The sequence below is a fragment of the Gouania willdenowi genome, chromosome 10 (genome assembly GCF_900634775.1).
Source record: "Gouania willdenowi chromosome 10, fGouWil2.1, whole genome shotgun sequence".
In the NCBI taxonomy this organism is placed as follows: Eukaryota; Metazoa; Chordata; class Actinopteri; order Blenniiformes; family Gobiesocidae; genus Gouania; species Gouania willdenowi.
The window spans coordinates 41,665,605-41,682,048 of NC_041053.1; the positions used below are offsets into that span (position 1 = coordinate 41,665,605).

At 40.9% G+C, this 16,444-nt stretch overlaps 1 protein-coding gene across 1 annotated transcript in view; it reads right to left on the reverse strand.

Moving 5' to 3' along the window:
- LOC114470994 (protocadherin-1-like) overlaps positions 1 to 16,444 on the reverse strand; it is a 171,762-nt gene that overhangs the window by 144,514 nt on the left and 10,804 nt on the right. Inside the window, exons 2-3 of the mRNA XM_028459463.1 lie at positions 10,748 to 11,582; positions 2,667 to 4,850 (exon numbers count right to left, since the gene is read on the reverse strand). Coding sequence (XP_028315264.1) covers positions 2,667 to 4,850; positions 10,748 to 11,560 — 2,997 coding nt within the window. The 5' untranslated portion in view covers positions 11,561 to 11,582. The remainder of the gene's footprint in view (positions 1 to 2,666; positions 4,851 to 10,747; positions 11,583 to 16,444) is intronic.

The following is a 16,444-nucleotide window of genomic DNA, read 5'->3' on the forward strand; positions in this document are numbered from 1 at the left end:
GTAATGGTGTGTTTTTGTCATTTTTCCTCTTATAATGACATTAACACAGGAAACTACAAAAGGTTTCTGTGTTTTTATCCTTTTGTACAATCGTTTGGTAATTTTTTAAGTTTTTTTGATGTTTGTTGTTTGTATTTTTTGTAGTTTTTTTTTTTTTTTTTAAAGTTTGTGGCATTTAAAGTCTTTTTTTGTCGTCATTGAATGTGTTTTTGTCCTTTGTTTCATTTTTGCTGTCATTTCTGTTTATTATGTTTTATTTTTTGCGTATGTTGTTTTTTGTGTTTTAGTTTAGTTTAGTTTTGTGTTTATTTTGTGCGTACATATTTCACTGTTTTGGTATTCATATGTTTTAAGATTGATGTGTTTATATATTAAAGGGATTGTTTTTATATAATAATAGTATTGATATAATAGTTTATTTCTATCACACACACATTCACAGTGTGTGTGTGTGTGTGATAATAACACACACACATTCACAGTGTGTGTGTGTGTTAATAACACACCTAAAGGTCGAGCTGACAGACAGATTACTGAGTTGGTTTGTTACTCAGAGTAAATAATTAACCTCACGTTAAATAAACGGACGTTATTCAACCAGAGGAAAAGGTCGACTTCCAACGTCAGGTTTACCTTTACCTCATGTAACCATGGTAACCAGCAAACAAACATATGAACAAATAAGCCATGAAAATTAAGAAGATGAATCAATGAATAAATTAACCATGAAGAACCAATGCCTAGTAACTATTTGTTGGATTAAAAAAGCTTATTTTTGGTCTTTAGTTTCTTTTATTTTTGACTTACAAACAGGAAACATTAAAAAAATAAATAAAATCAAAGGGAACATCAAAATCAAACTTTTTTTTTTTTTTTTTAAATAAATGTTTTTAATGAAGATTAAATGTTTAAACATTAAAAATGAAGCTGTATTTTTCTTTAAATAACAATTGTTGTAGATCTGGATCCAAATATCAAATCTTTTAATGATGATCTTTGTTATTATTCCTATTATCTTCAAATATTGCATTATAACACATGTTAAGCTAAAGCAGCGTGGGGTCAAATTAACCCCAGAAAAACACCAACATTTGTTTAAAAAAATCATCATCATTTTATGCTTAATCGAGTCATGAAATATGAAGCAAAAAATAAATAAAAAAGAAGTCTATCAACTATTATTATTTGGATGATAAACATTGACCCCGAGGATAATAGTTTATTTCTCTGCGTGTGATGGATGGAGATGAAGGCGTGAAACAGAGAGAATGCACAAAGCGTCACGTTAACGTTGAAGCAACAACTTTATTGAAAACAAATCTTTGTGGAATGAGGAACACTGTACATTTGTTTCATGAGCAGAAGAAGAAGAAGAAGAGACGAACGCGCTAACGTGCGTGTATGCGTGTGATCTTTGGTTTAGTCTTTTTTTCAAACAGCAGGAGGAACGACGGCAGCACACGTGAGAACAGACTTTCAAAATAAAACACAAAACATAACATAAACATTTCTACAAGCCGACGGTGGCGGAAAAAAGCCCACCAGTCTGTGATTGTCACCGTGAATTCAAACCCCACCCCCATCGTTATGTACATTAAATAGAAAAGAGCAAGGCACTCTGGGTAACAGAAGGCTGGAAAATGTCCTGCCATTAATCTGTGCAAACAATTGACTTTGTAGCCCCGCTGATTGGGAACACGGTGGAATTAAAAGTGGTATTTCAGCGGCGCTGACAGGCGGTGCGGAGGTGAGGAAACGCTACTGTACCTCTCTCTCTCTCTCTCTCTCTCCCTCTCTCTCTCTCTCTCTCTCCCTCTTTCTCTCTCTCTCTCACTCACACATTCCTCCTTTTGCTCCCCTCTCACCGCCCGCTGGAACCAACCGTAACCCGGGCCAAGCTGCGTGGAAACACTATAAACTCTAAAGTGCAGCTCGGCTCCGACTGGCCAAAGAAAGAAAGAAAGAAAGCTGAGGAACAATTAACAAAAAAAAGAAATAAAATGTGCACAGAGAAGAGAAAAACAGCAACTCAGGACTTCACAGTGGCTCTTTGTCACACTTCATGGAGCTGATCGGGCCGTAAAAGGGCAGCTTTAAACCCCGAGTCAGCGCTCGGCAAAAAGAAAAGCACATTCAGACGTAATGAGGATGTCAGTGTCAGACTTTCAATGGATTAAAAAAAAAAAACAAAAACCTCATAAGCTCCTTCATTTAAGCCGCCATGGAAAAGGTGGAACGTAAGGTGAATGAAGCAAATAATAAAAACAAAGACAGACGCCAGCCACAGACCAGCGTGGGACGCCCCAATACCAGCAAACATCACACTTTCCATCATTTGTTCTTCTATTTCTTATTAAACATTCAAATTAAACATTTGGAATCAGAAACGTGAACGTGTAAACCTGAGACTTTGGTTGTCTGGTATTGGTGAACCCGCGTCAGGTTTGTCGCTGGTGTAATCCTTCATACGGTCCATAAATCAAACAACAAAACAACAAAAGTGATGAACAGAAGCAAAAACTAAATGAACACAAACAGCCGTTGGAGGCGTGGGTGATCAGTGCAGCTTTGGAGGAGGAGCATCACGAGTTCCAGCGTGACTACCACACCCGGTTGGTCCAATAGATCTCCCTGGGGTACATTGGCGTGTTAGCGTAGTCTCCTACCTGTTTGTTGCTGTATTTGGGCGGGTTGGCCTTGTAGCTGTAATCCGAATATTGGTCGGAGCCCGTGGAGTTGTTGTCTCCGGTTCCGACAAAGGTGTTGGTGGCGGGGAGGTCCTGAACCGCCTGGTGCTTTTTGGAGGCGGAGGGCGACTGCGGCTGCAGCTGAATGGAAGGGAGCGGCGAGTTGGAGCGGTAATGGCGCCCCAGGTCGGGGCTGCCCGGCGGGTAGTTGAGGGGGAGGTGGATCCTGGGGCTGTCGTTGACCGTTTCGTTGATGAGGTTGAACTTGAGGCTTTTCTGAAGGCTGGCTTCCTCGTCCTCCTCCAGAGGTTTGGCCGGTTTGGGAGCTTTGCCTTTCTTGTTCTTTTTACCTTTGCAGTTTTTTGGGCCTTGCTTGGGGGCGTACAGGTCTTTACTCTCCTTCTTTCCCGCCTGGTAACCGCTCTTGGTGTCTTTCTGTAGACGGTGTCTGATGACCACCACCGCCACAATGGCCAGGATCACCCCAGCGATGCCGGCGAGGCTGCCATACAGGATGTTGCGGCTCTGATTACTGGCATAGTTGGGGTCACCAGCGATGTCCCTGTCTAGAGGGGTGTAGAGGCTGTGTCCCACCAACGCTTCAATGAAGGACACGTTGTACTCGGTGTTGTTGACGAAGACGTGGACGAGCGCGGTGGTGTGACGCGGAGGTTTCCCTTTATCGCTGACCTTCACCACCAGCCGATGCAGCCCGTTGTGTTTGCTCGTGAACTCCTGGGCGAGCGTGATCTCGCCGCTGTCGGGCGAGATCTCAAACAAACCGTATGGATTCCCACCAGTGATGCTATAGTCCAGCTCAGCATTCAGTCCGGCGTCAATGTCCTCGGCTTCTACCACCTCCACACGCGTCTTTGGTTGAGTGAAAGGAGTCAAGTAGGTGTAGGAAGAGTTGGACGGTTTGGTGACATAAGGGGCGTTGTCGTTCTCATCCAGGACGTTGATGGTCACGCCAACATAAGAGGATCGTGGCGGATCACCTGAATCCACCGCTTTAAGGCGGAAGGTGTAGGTGCTCTCTTTCTCGCGGTCAAAGGAGATACTGGACAGAATGGTTCCTGTTCCGTTCTGGATTACAAACTTCCCATTGTCCGGCTCCACAAACAGCCGGAACGCAGAGTTCTCGCCCTTGTCGGCGTCCGTCACAGTCACTACACCGACGGGATTGAGTGGAGCCATGTTCTCATTAACAGAGAAGCTGTAGCCGTTCAGCATGAATTTGGGGTCGTTGTCATTGCGGTCAAGAACGTTAATGACAACTGTAGCTGTGCCAGTTTTACTGGGAACACCCTTGTCTGCTGCCGCCACGCCAAACTCATATCGCTCCACGTCCTCTCGGTCTAGGAGGTTTTTCACCCGCACCTCTCCGGTACTACTATCAATTTCAAACAGTCTGGTTGCCGGTCGGTCGATGATGCTGTAAACTATTTCCGCGTTGGTGCCGCTGTCTGCGTCCGTCGCCACGACATCGAGCACTTTGTCTCCCGGCTGGTTGCCCTCAGCAAAGTCCACCTCCATTAGGACGGGGGAGAAAACCGGCGTGTTGTCGTTCATGTCTGTCACCTGGACCTTTAAAGAGTTGGAACTGGACAGCGCTGGGTTTCCAGAATCCACCGCAACTATTTCAATCCTGTAATCCTTCACGCGCTCGTAATCCAATGGGGTGGTCGTCTGAAGGAAGTACTTCCTCTTCCGGTCGTTAGCCGACTCGCTAGCAGGTCGAAGTTGAAACGGAACGTCGCCGGCGACCACACAGGTCACCACAGCGTTCTCCCCCTCGTCACGGTCCGACACCTGGACCAGTGCCACCGGAGTGCCGATGGGCATGTCCTCTGAGATGTTAGCCACGCCGTCCTGGTGCGTCACTAAGCCTATCCCACGGATTTCGATGGCTGGGGCGTTGTCGTTCTGGTCCCTGACAGTGATGGTAACCAGGACTTTGGAGTTCTTGGAGTTTGGACCGCGGTCTTTGGCGACCACGAAGAACTTGAGGAAGCTCTCCTCCTCTCGGTCGACCAGGCCTTTGACGTAGATGATGCCCGTGGAACGATCGATGCGTAGAAGCCTCTGAACCGTTTCCGATGCTTGATGGAGGCTGTAGTCGATCTCACCGTTGGTTCCGGTGTCGGCATCGTTAGCTCTGACCTACGAGGAGAGAAAAACATGATGGTAAACCTGTTGATGGACTCACTATCTCACATGCAGAGTAACTGGGTCATATTTAGACGAGCACAGTCACAGATTAAGTTTAGTTTGGTGTTTTATTCACCAAACTTAAGTGGTATTAGCTTCATTTTCACATGAAAACAACAACAGGAAGCCCAGTGAGAAACTGATGATACATAAAGTAAATATAAACATCCTTTTAATATTTTACTTATTTTTTGTAGTTTTCACACAAAAATCCAGTGGTGTATAAAGTACCTAAAAAAACTAACTAAGTAAAAGTACAAATACGATAACTGAAAATAACTTTGGTAAAAGTGAAAGACCACTTGAGTGAAAGTCTTAAACATCTCACATTAAAAGTACTTAAGTATTAAAAGTAAAAGGTAAAATCAACGGTAACTGCTGAGTCAGCATGTTGATCTCCACTTGCCCCGGGCATCCCAATCCCACTGTTACCTCCAATACACGCACAAACCGGAAGTTGTTATTTTTGTGCTCTTGGACACACCCATTTCAGAATAATTATATTCATATATTAATTTGTAACAAGTCACAAAAATAAAAGTAACGGAGTAAAAATATGTTTTTTTTTTACTTTTAAATGTAGTAAAGTAGGGGTGACAAACTGATTTTAGTTCAAGGGCCAAATATGGACTCGTGTGATCTCAAGTGGGCCACAGTTTTTAGGTTGGGAACCATCATTGGGCCCGTGTTTCAAATATCAGTCCCTGCACGATCTTCACTTTTAATTTTGTGGAATTGTTTGTGAGAAATTGGAAGATTAGAGGAAAAATTGACAGTTCTTTCCACAATTTCCAATTAAAAATGACTTAATTCATGTGATATAAACAAAGGAAAATGACGAGCCCTTAAAAATATTGTAGAATTGTAGTTAGCTAGCGCTGAGCTCGGCACGTTCTTCCTTTTACTGCTGCCCTTAATGTGAGCGCACACTCAGTGAAGGACTCGTTATGTTTGCAAACCACTCGCACTCCAAAGGTGCACAGGTGTTTATCCTCGGTGCATTCACCGTTGCAATACCCGTACCTCACCCGCAGCGTGAAGCGAGAGAGAGAGGGAGAGAGAGAGAGAGAGAGAGAGAGGTGCACTCTGTGGGACGTGGTTCTCAGCCGTTCTGTCCAAAATAAGGTCATCCATACACACTCGCACGGATGCGACCAAATAAAATTTTCACTCGCACACACTGAAAAAATAGTCGCATATGCGACTGTTTTCGTCGCAGTCTCGAGCCCTGTTTACACAATCATTAATTAATTCTCTGTCATTTCTTCTGTTGACTGTGGGCTGATTTTGATGCTCTAAAGGGCCAGATTTGGCCCCCAGGCCTTGACTTTGACACATGTAGTAGAGTAAAAGGAAAAGTACTGATTAAGAAAAACTCAGGTATAGTACAAATAACTACTTAAGTATTGTAAGGAAGTGCACTTACTTTACTATACATCTCTGCAAAAATCTAACCTGAGAATTAAGTTTTCAGAGGAAAAATCATCTTTATCTGATTTCTCCTGATGGACACATTGTAAATATTACTTCCTGTTGTTTGTTGTCAACATGTCTTTGTTTACATTTAGTCCTGGTTTAGGTTTTAATCAGATAAACAAGTGTTGAGTTGTATTATTATAGTATTATACATATTCTACTACAATTACTACTGTTAACTTTGTCTCTTTTACCAAATTAAAAGCCTTGCTTTCATTACGTAAATCCACTGTACATATTTGTTGCCTTTGACTAATTTCTCTGAGCCCGCCCTGCCCTTATTATCTCAGTCACTAGCGAACGATTACTTACTGACGATTGCTAACGCTACGCTACAAAGCCCTTTATGTGTCCCCGAGGGGGAGGAGTTTGTTTTGTAAAGTGTGTGAAACATAACGGCCGATTAAAGCCGAGCATCTGAGGGCCACGCGCCGCGGCGCTTCACTGGAAGTTAATGGGCAGACGCCGGCGCTAATGTAGCTAAGAGGCTCCTCATTGGACCGGACCGGCACCACGTGTTCAAAATCCCAAGTTAATGAAATGAACGAGATGATTAGCACTTTGTAAGTGTGTCAGCTGTATGCTAACAGCTGCTAACAGCTGCTGCTGGGGAATGTAGGTCACCATGTTTCTGCCTGATTGAAATGTCTCAGGTGCTGCTGGTTCAGCGTTACACGCACACACACACACGCACGCAAACACGTACACACACACACACACGTACACACACACACGTACACACGCACACACATGCACACACACACACACACACACACACACACAATCAAAGGAAACTTTTCTCAACTAAAATGGCTCACTAGTTGAAACGGTGAGGGCACCCAACCTGGCAACCCTGCAGCAGTGTTGCCGTAGTCCAGGGGTGTTAAATTCATTTTAGTTCAGGGGCCAAATATGGACCAGCTTTGACATGTGCCTTAGTCCAGTTCAATAACAAACAGACTTTCCTTTAATAATGAAACTAAATAACAACAATAATATTGTTTTATCAATATTTATGCAAATAAGTTTCTGTTTTCAGGTAAAATTTTCAACAGTTTTTCATATTTCAACATTGTTGAACGTTATATTCTGAAACGTTTCATATTAAAGACGTGTTTTTATTAGTAGTGGGACACGATCAAAAAAAATATTGCATGTTTATGAGTCACTTTGTGTGTGTTTGTAAATGTCTTGTGCAATGTTTGGTTCATTTTGTGTATTTCTTTTGTCATTTGTGTTATTTAATGTAGTTTTTATCATTCTTTAAATGTCTTTGTTATTTGGGGTATTTTTGTGTTGAACTTGTGTTTTTTTTGTTGATTTTGTGCTTTTATGTATTGTTTTTTTGTTGTTATTTTTTACATTTCTCTGTTATTTTGTGTATATCTGTTGTCATTTTTAAAAATAATTTGTGTTATTTTTAACGGTGGGGCTCGATTTAAGAAAAAATAATAATTATGGACTTTGTAATGAATTACTGTTTTTTATCTAAACTCAAATGAACGTCCACGAAGCACAGCAGCGTCTTCTCCACTGGTTCTCCTGTTTCTTGTGTTGTGCTCTGTGCATCAGTATTATGGGTAAACTGGGAACTCATGCAATGAGAAAAGTTCCACGCTGTTTAAAGTACAATACGAATTAACTGTGATGTTTTTCTTAGTGCGTTCTTTTTCTGTATTCAATTAATCGCAATTCAATCCTATTCGTATTCTTATTTTACCGCCATTTTACCTGGATTTTTGAGGCTCTTCCCAGGGGTGCAATTCCATGAAATGTAACGTGTACTTTTTTGATGCAATTTGGGGACTCGTTAGCGCCACCTAGAGCATGTAACTTTCCACTGGTTTGAACTAGCTGGATGGCATTCAGTAGGTATATGCAGTGGACCGTGACGAGCAGAAATGTCATTTAGACTTATAAGCCAAATTCAACAGGAAGTCTGCAATTTTGAATTCAGTCAGAGGATCCAGTCACCATCAGACATGGAGGTGTTCTATCTTTCTTTCCTGGAATAATTTTATGACTCCGCCTTAGAGAGTCTGTCTTTGAGAGGGCTCAGAAACGGCAGCTTGTCCTCTCACAACAAGCTAACTATGCTAAAGGTGCTACGATACTGGTAAATAAGAATGTATCAGAATGTTAAAATATAATTTAAAGGTCTATAACACGCCTCTCTTTAAACATTCCAAATATTTTATCAGACTAAATTAGGTTTGTTTATTACAATGTTTATACTTCATAAGTTGTAGATAGCAATTCGTTCACGAAGCTACTTCTTTTCTTATCTTGATAGCTGTGGATATATTGTTTTGTATTCACCGCTGCGATTGCCTCCGCACCAGCGAACGAAAAAACTGGCAAGTTGAGCATCGCTGTTGAAAAAACAAGAGCTATTTTCCTTTAGACCCACAATAACAGGAAGTGACACGGCACCAGGAGGTGCTACTTCCTGATGTTGTGAAAAGGTCTATTTTTGGATAAACCACATCGTCTTCAAAAGCTCCACTTAGAGCGTTCATCATTTCTTCATGGAATTAAATTGACAAACTTGCAATAGGTTCATTGTTGCGTTTGACACATAATTACACACTTATCTCTGCCTTTCTTTGCCTTTTAAACGTGTTTTTCACACGTAATAAACCTGGGTTTTGATGGATGCTTGACTTTAATCTTTGTAACGTTGTTTTCAGTGTTTCTGCTCCCATTAAAAGTCACATGACTTCAGGGTTAATGGTTAATGGTTGATGTCAGTGTGGGAAAACGGAAGGGTTGGGGGGGGGGGGGGGGTTCCTCTGTGACACACGCTTTGGTTCACACGGACAAACCATAAAGATGTACTTCCTGTCTGCTGTGGATCACACAGGAAGAAAGTAACACAACACATGAATTATTGACAGAACCAAGGGAAGAATCTGGAGGTCAGTGTGTGTGTGTGAGGAGTAAACACTAGTTATCAGATGGTTAAAGATTACACACACACACACACACACACACACCCTGACCTGCATTTATGAGGGCTGAGTTACAGATTAAAAGCACATCTTAGTTGTTGCTCTACAGAAAACGTCTCGTTCTTTCTCCGTATCGTCTCGTGCTGAAATAAAGCTTTAAAACGTCTCTGTGGGGAAATTATCAAACGGTGAGTTAATTAAAAAGCAGTTTGAAGTTAATTATTCAACAACCCGTCCGTTAATGAACGAACAGACGAGACAAAGCGGCGTCTGATAACATTTAAACCTTCAAATTTAAAGTGAAAAAGGAATATTTCACTTTCACTCTCTTAGGAAATATTTTTAGTTATTATTATACTTTTTAATGATAATAATTAAAACTTTTATATCAGCACAAACCAGACACACTCGTAGGAAATATGTTTTGTTATTATTATAATTTTTAAACAATAGATCAATTATTAAACAATAAAAATAATAATAATAATAATACAAACTCAAGCATATATCACCACAAACTAGACACACTCATAGGAAATATTGTTAGTTATTATTATTATCTTTAAAATATTAGATCACATTATTTAAACTATTCATCCATTTTCTTCTGCTTTTATCCGGGGCCGGGTCACGGAGGCAACAGTCTCAGCAGAGACGCCCAGACCTCCCGATCCACGCACAATTAAAGTAGCAGAACGTTAAAATTCAAAGTAATGACAGAAATACTGAAAATATCAGTTCTGTGTGTGCGTGCGTATGGGAAGTGGATCACTTCTAAATTCATGCATACCAGTCTATCAAACGCATAAACGAACGCATACCCTGCGTCTACACGTCTACACGTCTGATCTACATTTCCCATAGACTTAGAATGTTTACACAGGCACAATGCACACGTCTGTAAACACACATGCAGACGTGTTAACGTGACTTGTGCATTGTGCCCGTCTACCCATTCTAAGTCTATGGGAAATGTAGATGTGTACACGCGTGCAAGTCAGTAAGTGTGTGTGTGAGTGTATAACAGACCACCATTTAGTCTGGTTACAGTCTGTGTCACTACACCCATCCATAGAGTGGTAGTGACTGTAGTGTTACACTCTGAGTCAGATCATTGCTGTGATTGGACAGAATACAACACACACACACTTACTGACGTGCACACGTGTACACTCCTGGACACCTAATATTTTTGTATTATATTTATAATATTAGTGTTTACATGTCACGTAGATGGTGCTACATAGTGAAGGTCACATGATCACTATAGCTTCACTCACACCTGTGTCTACATCTACCTACTGACATTAGGTACGTTTAGTGAAAGTTAGACATGTACACGTGTGTTAGACTGGTGTGTGTGAATTTAGAAGTGATCCACCCCCCATAGTGTGTGTGCGTGTGTGTGCGTGTGTGTGTTACCTGCAGCACAGAGTGCCCCATGGGGCTGTTCTCGGGCAGCTCAGCCTCGTAGTGGCTCCTCTCAAACTTGGGGGGGTTGTCGTTCTGGTCGGTGACGGTGACCCTCAGCAGGGCGCTGCTCAGCCTGGCCGGCTTCCCGCCGTCCACCACCCGGATGGTCAGGTCGTACGAGTCCTTCTTCTCACGGTCCAAGTTGCCCATGACGACCAGCTGAGGCAGCTTCTCGTCTGAGTCCACGGCCACTTGCAGGCCAAACAGCTGGTCGGCGTCCGGCCCCGTGCTCAGAGAGTACTCGGCCACGCCGTTAGGGCCAGAGTCCCGGTCTGTCGCCATGGAGATGGAGAAGAGCGCGCCCACGTTGGTGTTCTCTGGGATGGACAGGGTGAGGATGGGCGAGGAGAACTGCGGCGTGTTGTCGTTGATATCCAGCACCTGAATGCGACCCTCGATGAGGCGGGGGCCGGACCCCATGCCCTTCACCATGTCCGTGATGGACACCTCGAACTCCAGGAAGCAGTGGTCACCGTCGAACAGGTTGCGACAGTCCCTGAGCGTCTCGCGGTCGATGGGGATCTCCGTGGTGTAGATGTCTCCCGTCTTTCCGTCCACCCTCAGGTAGGGGGCGCCCACCTCCAGCTTGTACAGGTGTCCGGTGTCGGGCAGGCCCTCATCCGACGCCAGGCTGCCGATAAGCGTGTTGGGCGGCTGCTCCTCAGGGACCTGGTACAGGATGTCTGTGGGAGCCGCGCCACAGGAAGCCAGCAGGACGACCACGGTCAGAAGCCACAGACCCTTCCACCTCAGAGACGCCATTTCACCACCAGACAGAACCGCACTTTGAAAAACAGACACAAGAGTAGATTAGCTCAATCAATCACGTGTCTTAATTAGTACGTAGATGTTGTGACTGGAGAGAGAAAGGACTTAAAGCGTAGATGTGTTATTTGTCGAGATTAAACGGCAAAGGACGACCCCTCACTGGGAACCAATTAAAGGCTCTTAAAGGGATACTCCACTGTTTTTACAAGTTTGGCCGAAAGCTTTTGAAATGTTCTTATTAGAAGATCTATGAAGCATTCAGTCAGCTTTTTAGATCATTTAGTAGCTTTTTAGATCATTTAGGAGCTTTGGTTGATCTAAATAATCCAGAAAAGTTGAAGATGTTGATGTAAACCTTTTGTTCACAGAAAGAGGATAAAAACAGTTGTGACCACAGGGAGGAGACTCTGAGGTTTGGTAGTAGACAATGAAGCAGAGAAGAAGAGCTCTCCTAAGGTTACCCTAAAGCGTGTCAACGCACTGTTTAAAGCAGAGTAAAGGCCCTTTAGGAGAGTGGTCAACAAAAGAGGTTTACATCAACATCTCTAACTTATCCTATTTATTTAAAGTTAATAAATGATCTAAAAAGCAGAGGGAACGCTTCTAATAAAAACATTTCAAAGCTTTTAGTTCCTGAGATACTGGAAGCTTTATTCATCAGATAAAACTAAACATTTATATTTATATTCATGTCAGAATTTTAGGGATGTGTGGGATGTTCTGAAGATATGTTGAAATGAAATGGAATGACTCAAAGCAAACATTAGCTAGTGAACAATTATTAGTTAATATTAAACTTTTCTGATCAAATCAAGTGAATATTTCAACATTTTTAGATGATTAAATTTGCTCAAATATTCACTTTAATTCATAAATGTGTAGCAGAATGAATTCCCTTCATTCTCTACTAAGTTGGGTCGATGTGTGTGTGTGTTTGCGTCATTTACACACTCGATGTGTGTGTGTTCGAGTCGTTTACACACTCAGTGACACGTGTTCCCGTAAAGGTTACAGACGCTTCACAGCCGTACAGTCTCACATCTTTTGAAGGCGAACACACGAAGTGACTCCTCTCACTGTTACAGACGTCTCAGTGTAAACTCACTCATCTACAGTAAATCATCTCACACACACACACACTCACTCACACACACACACACACACACACAAAGCGTAATTTTCTGCTATCGTTGCCAAGGGTCACCAAGGTTAATTTGGGCTTATTTTTCCATTCCTGTGTCCTTGGTTGAATAACACACACACACACACACACACACACACTGAGAGATACAACATCGAAAAGCATGTCGAGTAAGATTAATGTGTAATAACGTACAAAATTAGAGGAAAAACACAATCAACTGCAAAAATATTCTAAATGACTCATTAAAACTTACAAAATAAGAGAAAGATACACTAACATCACAACAAGAATACACAAAATGACACAAAAAACAAGAAATACATACAGAATGACAGAAAAATATACAAAACGACAACAAAAGCTTGCAAAATGACAAAAAACGCACATAAAATTTTTTAAAAAGTATATAAAACAGCAAAAATACAAAAATGACAGCAATAGAAATACAAAATTAGGGATAAATATTCAAAATCACAACTCAGAAACAAAGAAATTACAGCAAAAAATACACAAAATTAGGAAAAAAAATCTACAAAAACAACAAAAATACAGAAATTGACAGCAATAAAATCACACAATTACAGAAAAATGTATTACAAAAAATACACAAAACAACTCCAGTAAACATTAAAAATACACACAATAAACTGCAAAAATACTCAAAATGACTCATTAAAACTTACAAAATTAGAGAAAAATACACTAACAGGACAACAAAAATACTAATATTTACTCCAAAAAAACACAAAATGACACACAAAGCAACAAAAATATACAAAAAGAAAACAAAAACATGCAAAACAAGCAGAGAACAGAAACTTTCAGGACATGAGCTTCACATTGTTGAAGCACGACCAAATGTCTGTCGGTTACTGCGTAAAAACATGATTAAATTCATCCCTGAGATAAATACAGTCAGAACTTCCCAAAGGTGTAAGGACACACAGGAGTGTGTGTGTGTGTGTTTACACAAATACAGATGGTTCCACACTGAGACCAACTGTGCTGCTTCCTTTCTTTCTTTTGAACGTTTTACTTTGAAAAACCTCATCAACAACAGCTGGGATTGCTTTTTGTTGTCGTCTGCCTGGTTTGAAGCTCCCTGTTGTGACACACACATACCCCCGCGTGTGTGTGTGTGTGTGTGTTGACCCCTGACCCCCACTGGAGGCATTCCTCAGGTCACAAAGGAAACCAAGAGAACACAAACAACTGGTATCTGGCCTCTGTCGAGCCTCCTGATTGGACGCTACAGTCTGATCACTGATCGCTAGGGCTGGACAATATGAACCAAACCACTCAGATATACAACATACGATATACATCAGTATATTGTGTGTATATACTGTATATATACAGTAGGTATGTCTGTAGACACATTTATTATTGTTTTCAGCCATTACAGTAAAACATTTAAGCAGCTATTGTGATTTTGAGTCAGAAAAGTGTGTGTGTGACGCTGCAGAACCAGATGAATTGTGTGTGATGTGTGTGCGCTGTACGGGGTTCTCCATGGCTTAGCCTTTAGCTTAGCTGCTAGTCCTGCCGTCTGTTGCTCCGCCTCCAGTGGTGGTGAGTTCTGACAGGAAAACCTGCTGCTTTATGGGTCGCTGAGTCAGCGTAGTGGCCCTAGTGCGTAGGTTTCCCCGCACATCGGCCGTTACCGTGCCTCTGCTGCCGGTAACGTTTAGTTGGAATAGTGACTTATATATATATATATATATATATATTATCTTACAGCTAAAACGTTATGAGTTAATATGTTAAAACAGGGATAAATCAACATAAGAACAGCTCAATAATTCTACTTTATCACTATTTTATATTGTTAAGCTATGTTTGATATGCTTGATTTGAATATTTGTATTGTGTAGATAGTTGGTTTAGTGTTTTGTTCATATAAAAAAGTTATTTATACAGTATTTTTACTGTTTTATTTATACATTTATAGTGTTTTATTTAGAACTATTTATTTTGTATTTTTCATTCACTTTGTGCCTTATTGTTAAAATGTTCAAAAATAAACAGATTGATGTTCATTATTTGTTTGTTTTTTTTGTTATTTTGTGTTTTTCCATTGATTTAAAAAAGTAAGGTATTGATAAGGGTATTGATAAAGTACCGGATCAATAATAGTAGTAGTACAGTAGTATATCCATCCGTAGTGTTGATGAGGTAAAGTCACAGATTTCTTTGCTTTATTGTTGTAATCTGTGCTTTAAAATTTACATTTCATTTTTATTTAAAGTTTAAATGAATCTGAAATCGTTTATTATGAAACAAATTGATTTATTGCTTGTGTTCATTGAAAAATACATGACAAGATGCCCTGAAAAAATAATCGCACGTTAAATCGCAATATTGAGGAAAAAAATCGCAATTAGATTATTTTCCAAAATTGTTCAGCCCTAGCGCGTGCGCGCACACACACACACACAATTACAACGATGCACAATGAAAACAGCGATAGACATTGTAGCTAATGCTACAATATATCTTAAATCTTGATTTGTAGCCCAACTCTACTCATTCGCTGAAAATTAAGAAGATTTTTTTAATATTCGTGCTTAGCTAACCCAGACATATAGGAACGGTAGCTACATGCTAAGCTAACCAAACATGAGGGACTGGTTGCTACGTGCTAAGCTAACTAAAAAACAAAAAAACTCTAGAAAGACACAAAACAAAAAAAAATAAACACAAAAACAACCACAGGACAAATAATGATGCAAAAATACTAAACAAAAATATGAATGTAAAACTACCAAAAGTCATAAACCAGGGGTGTCAAACTCATGTTAGTTCAGGAAGCAAATATAGAGCAGTTTGATCTCTAGTGGGTCACAGCTTTGATGCTGGAAAACAAGTCATTTCAACATTATTGTTCCTAGTTTACAGTTCTACGTAACATAAAATATAAAAATATGTAAGAAACTGACAATATCCAAGCAATAAATGATAGATATCAGTCAAAACAGGATCTGCACTTTAAATTTACTAGATTTTGTGACTAATTTCTATTTAATTAAGGGAAATATTATGTCATAATTTGAGAAAAATTGAAGGATTTTCTAAGAATTTTGAGTTTTTTTCAACAATTTCACGTTAGAAATGACTGTAATTGTGTGATATAAGCACAGGGAGTGTTGACTTTCATTTACACAATGATTCATGTTTTCTCTGTCATTTTTACTTTCTCCTGTGGGCCGAATTGGATGCTCCAAAGGGCCAGATTTGGCCCCCGGGCCATGAGTTTGACACAGGTACAGTAAAACACTTAAAAAGCAACAAAGTGGTTTTTCTGAGTGTGGGAAAAAGGACAAGCTGAACACACACACACACACACACACACACACACACACACACACACACACACACACACAGGAAGTCTCCTCGTCTTCGCTCATGACCTTTTTTTGGAGTCATGGTTTTTCTCACAGCTCGTTTCTTTATTTAAACGTTAAACTTCCTCCTGAGGGAACGAGTGTGAACAACTGGAACATCAGTGAGGTTTCACCTCCACCCCAGAGAAGCTTCACATCAACTCAGGAATGAGAAAAACCTCTGATTATCCTCACACTGCAGGCCACAGTCGGCCAGATACCAGCTGAATTATTCACATTCCTGCCATCAGGCGACGGGGGGCCACACGCGGCCCTCAGACTCACTTTGTACGAACCCCAAAGAAACACACAAAATGACACAAAAAGAAAACACAAAAATACTGCAAAAAT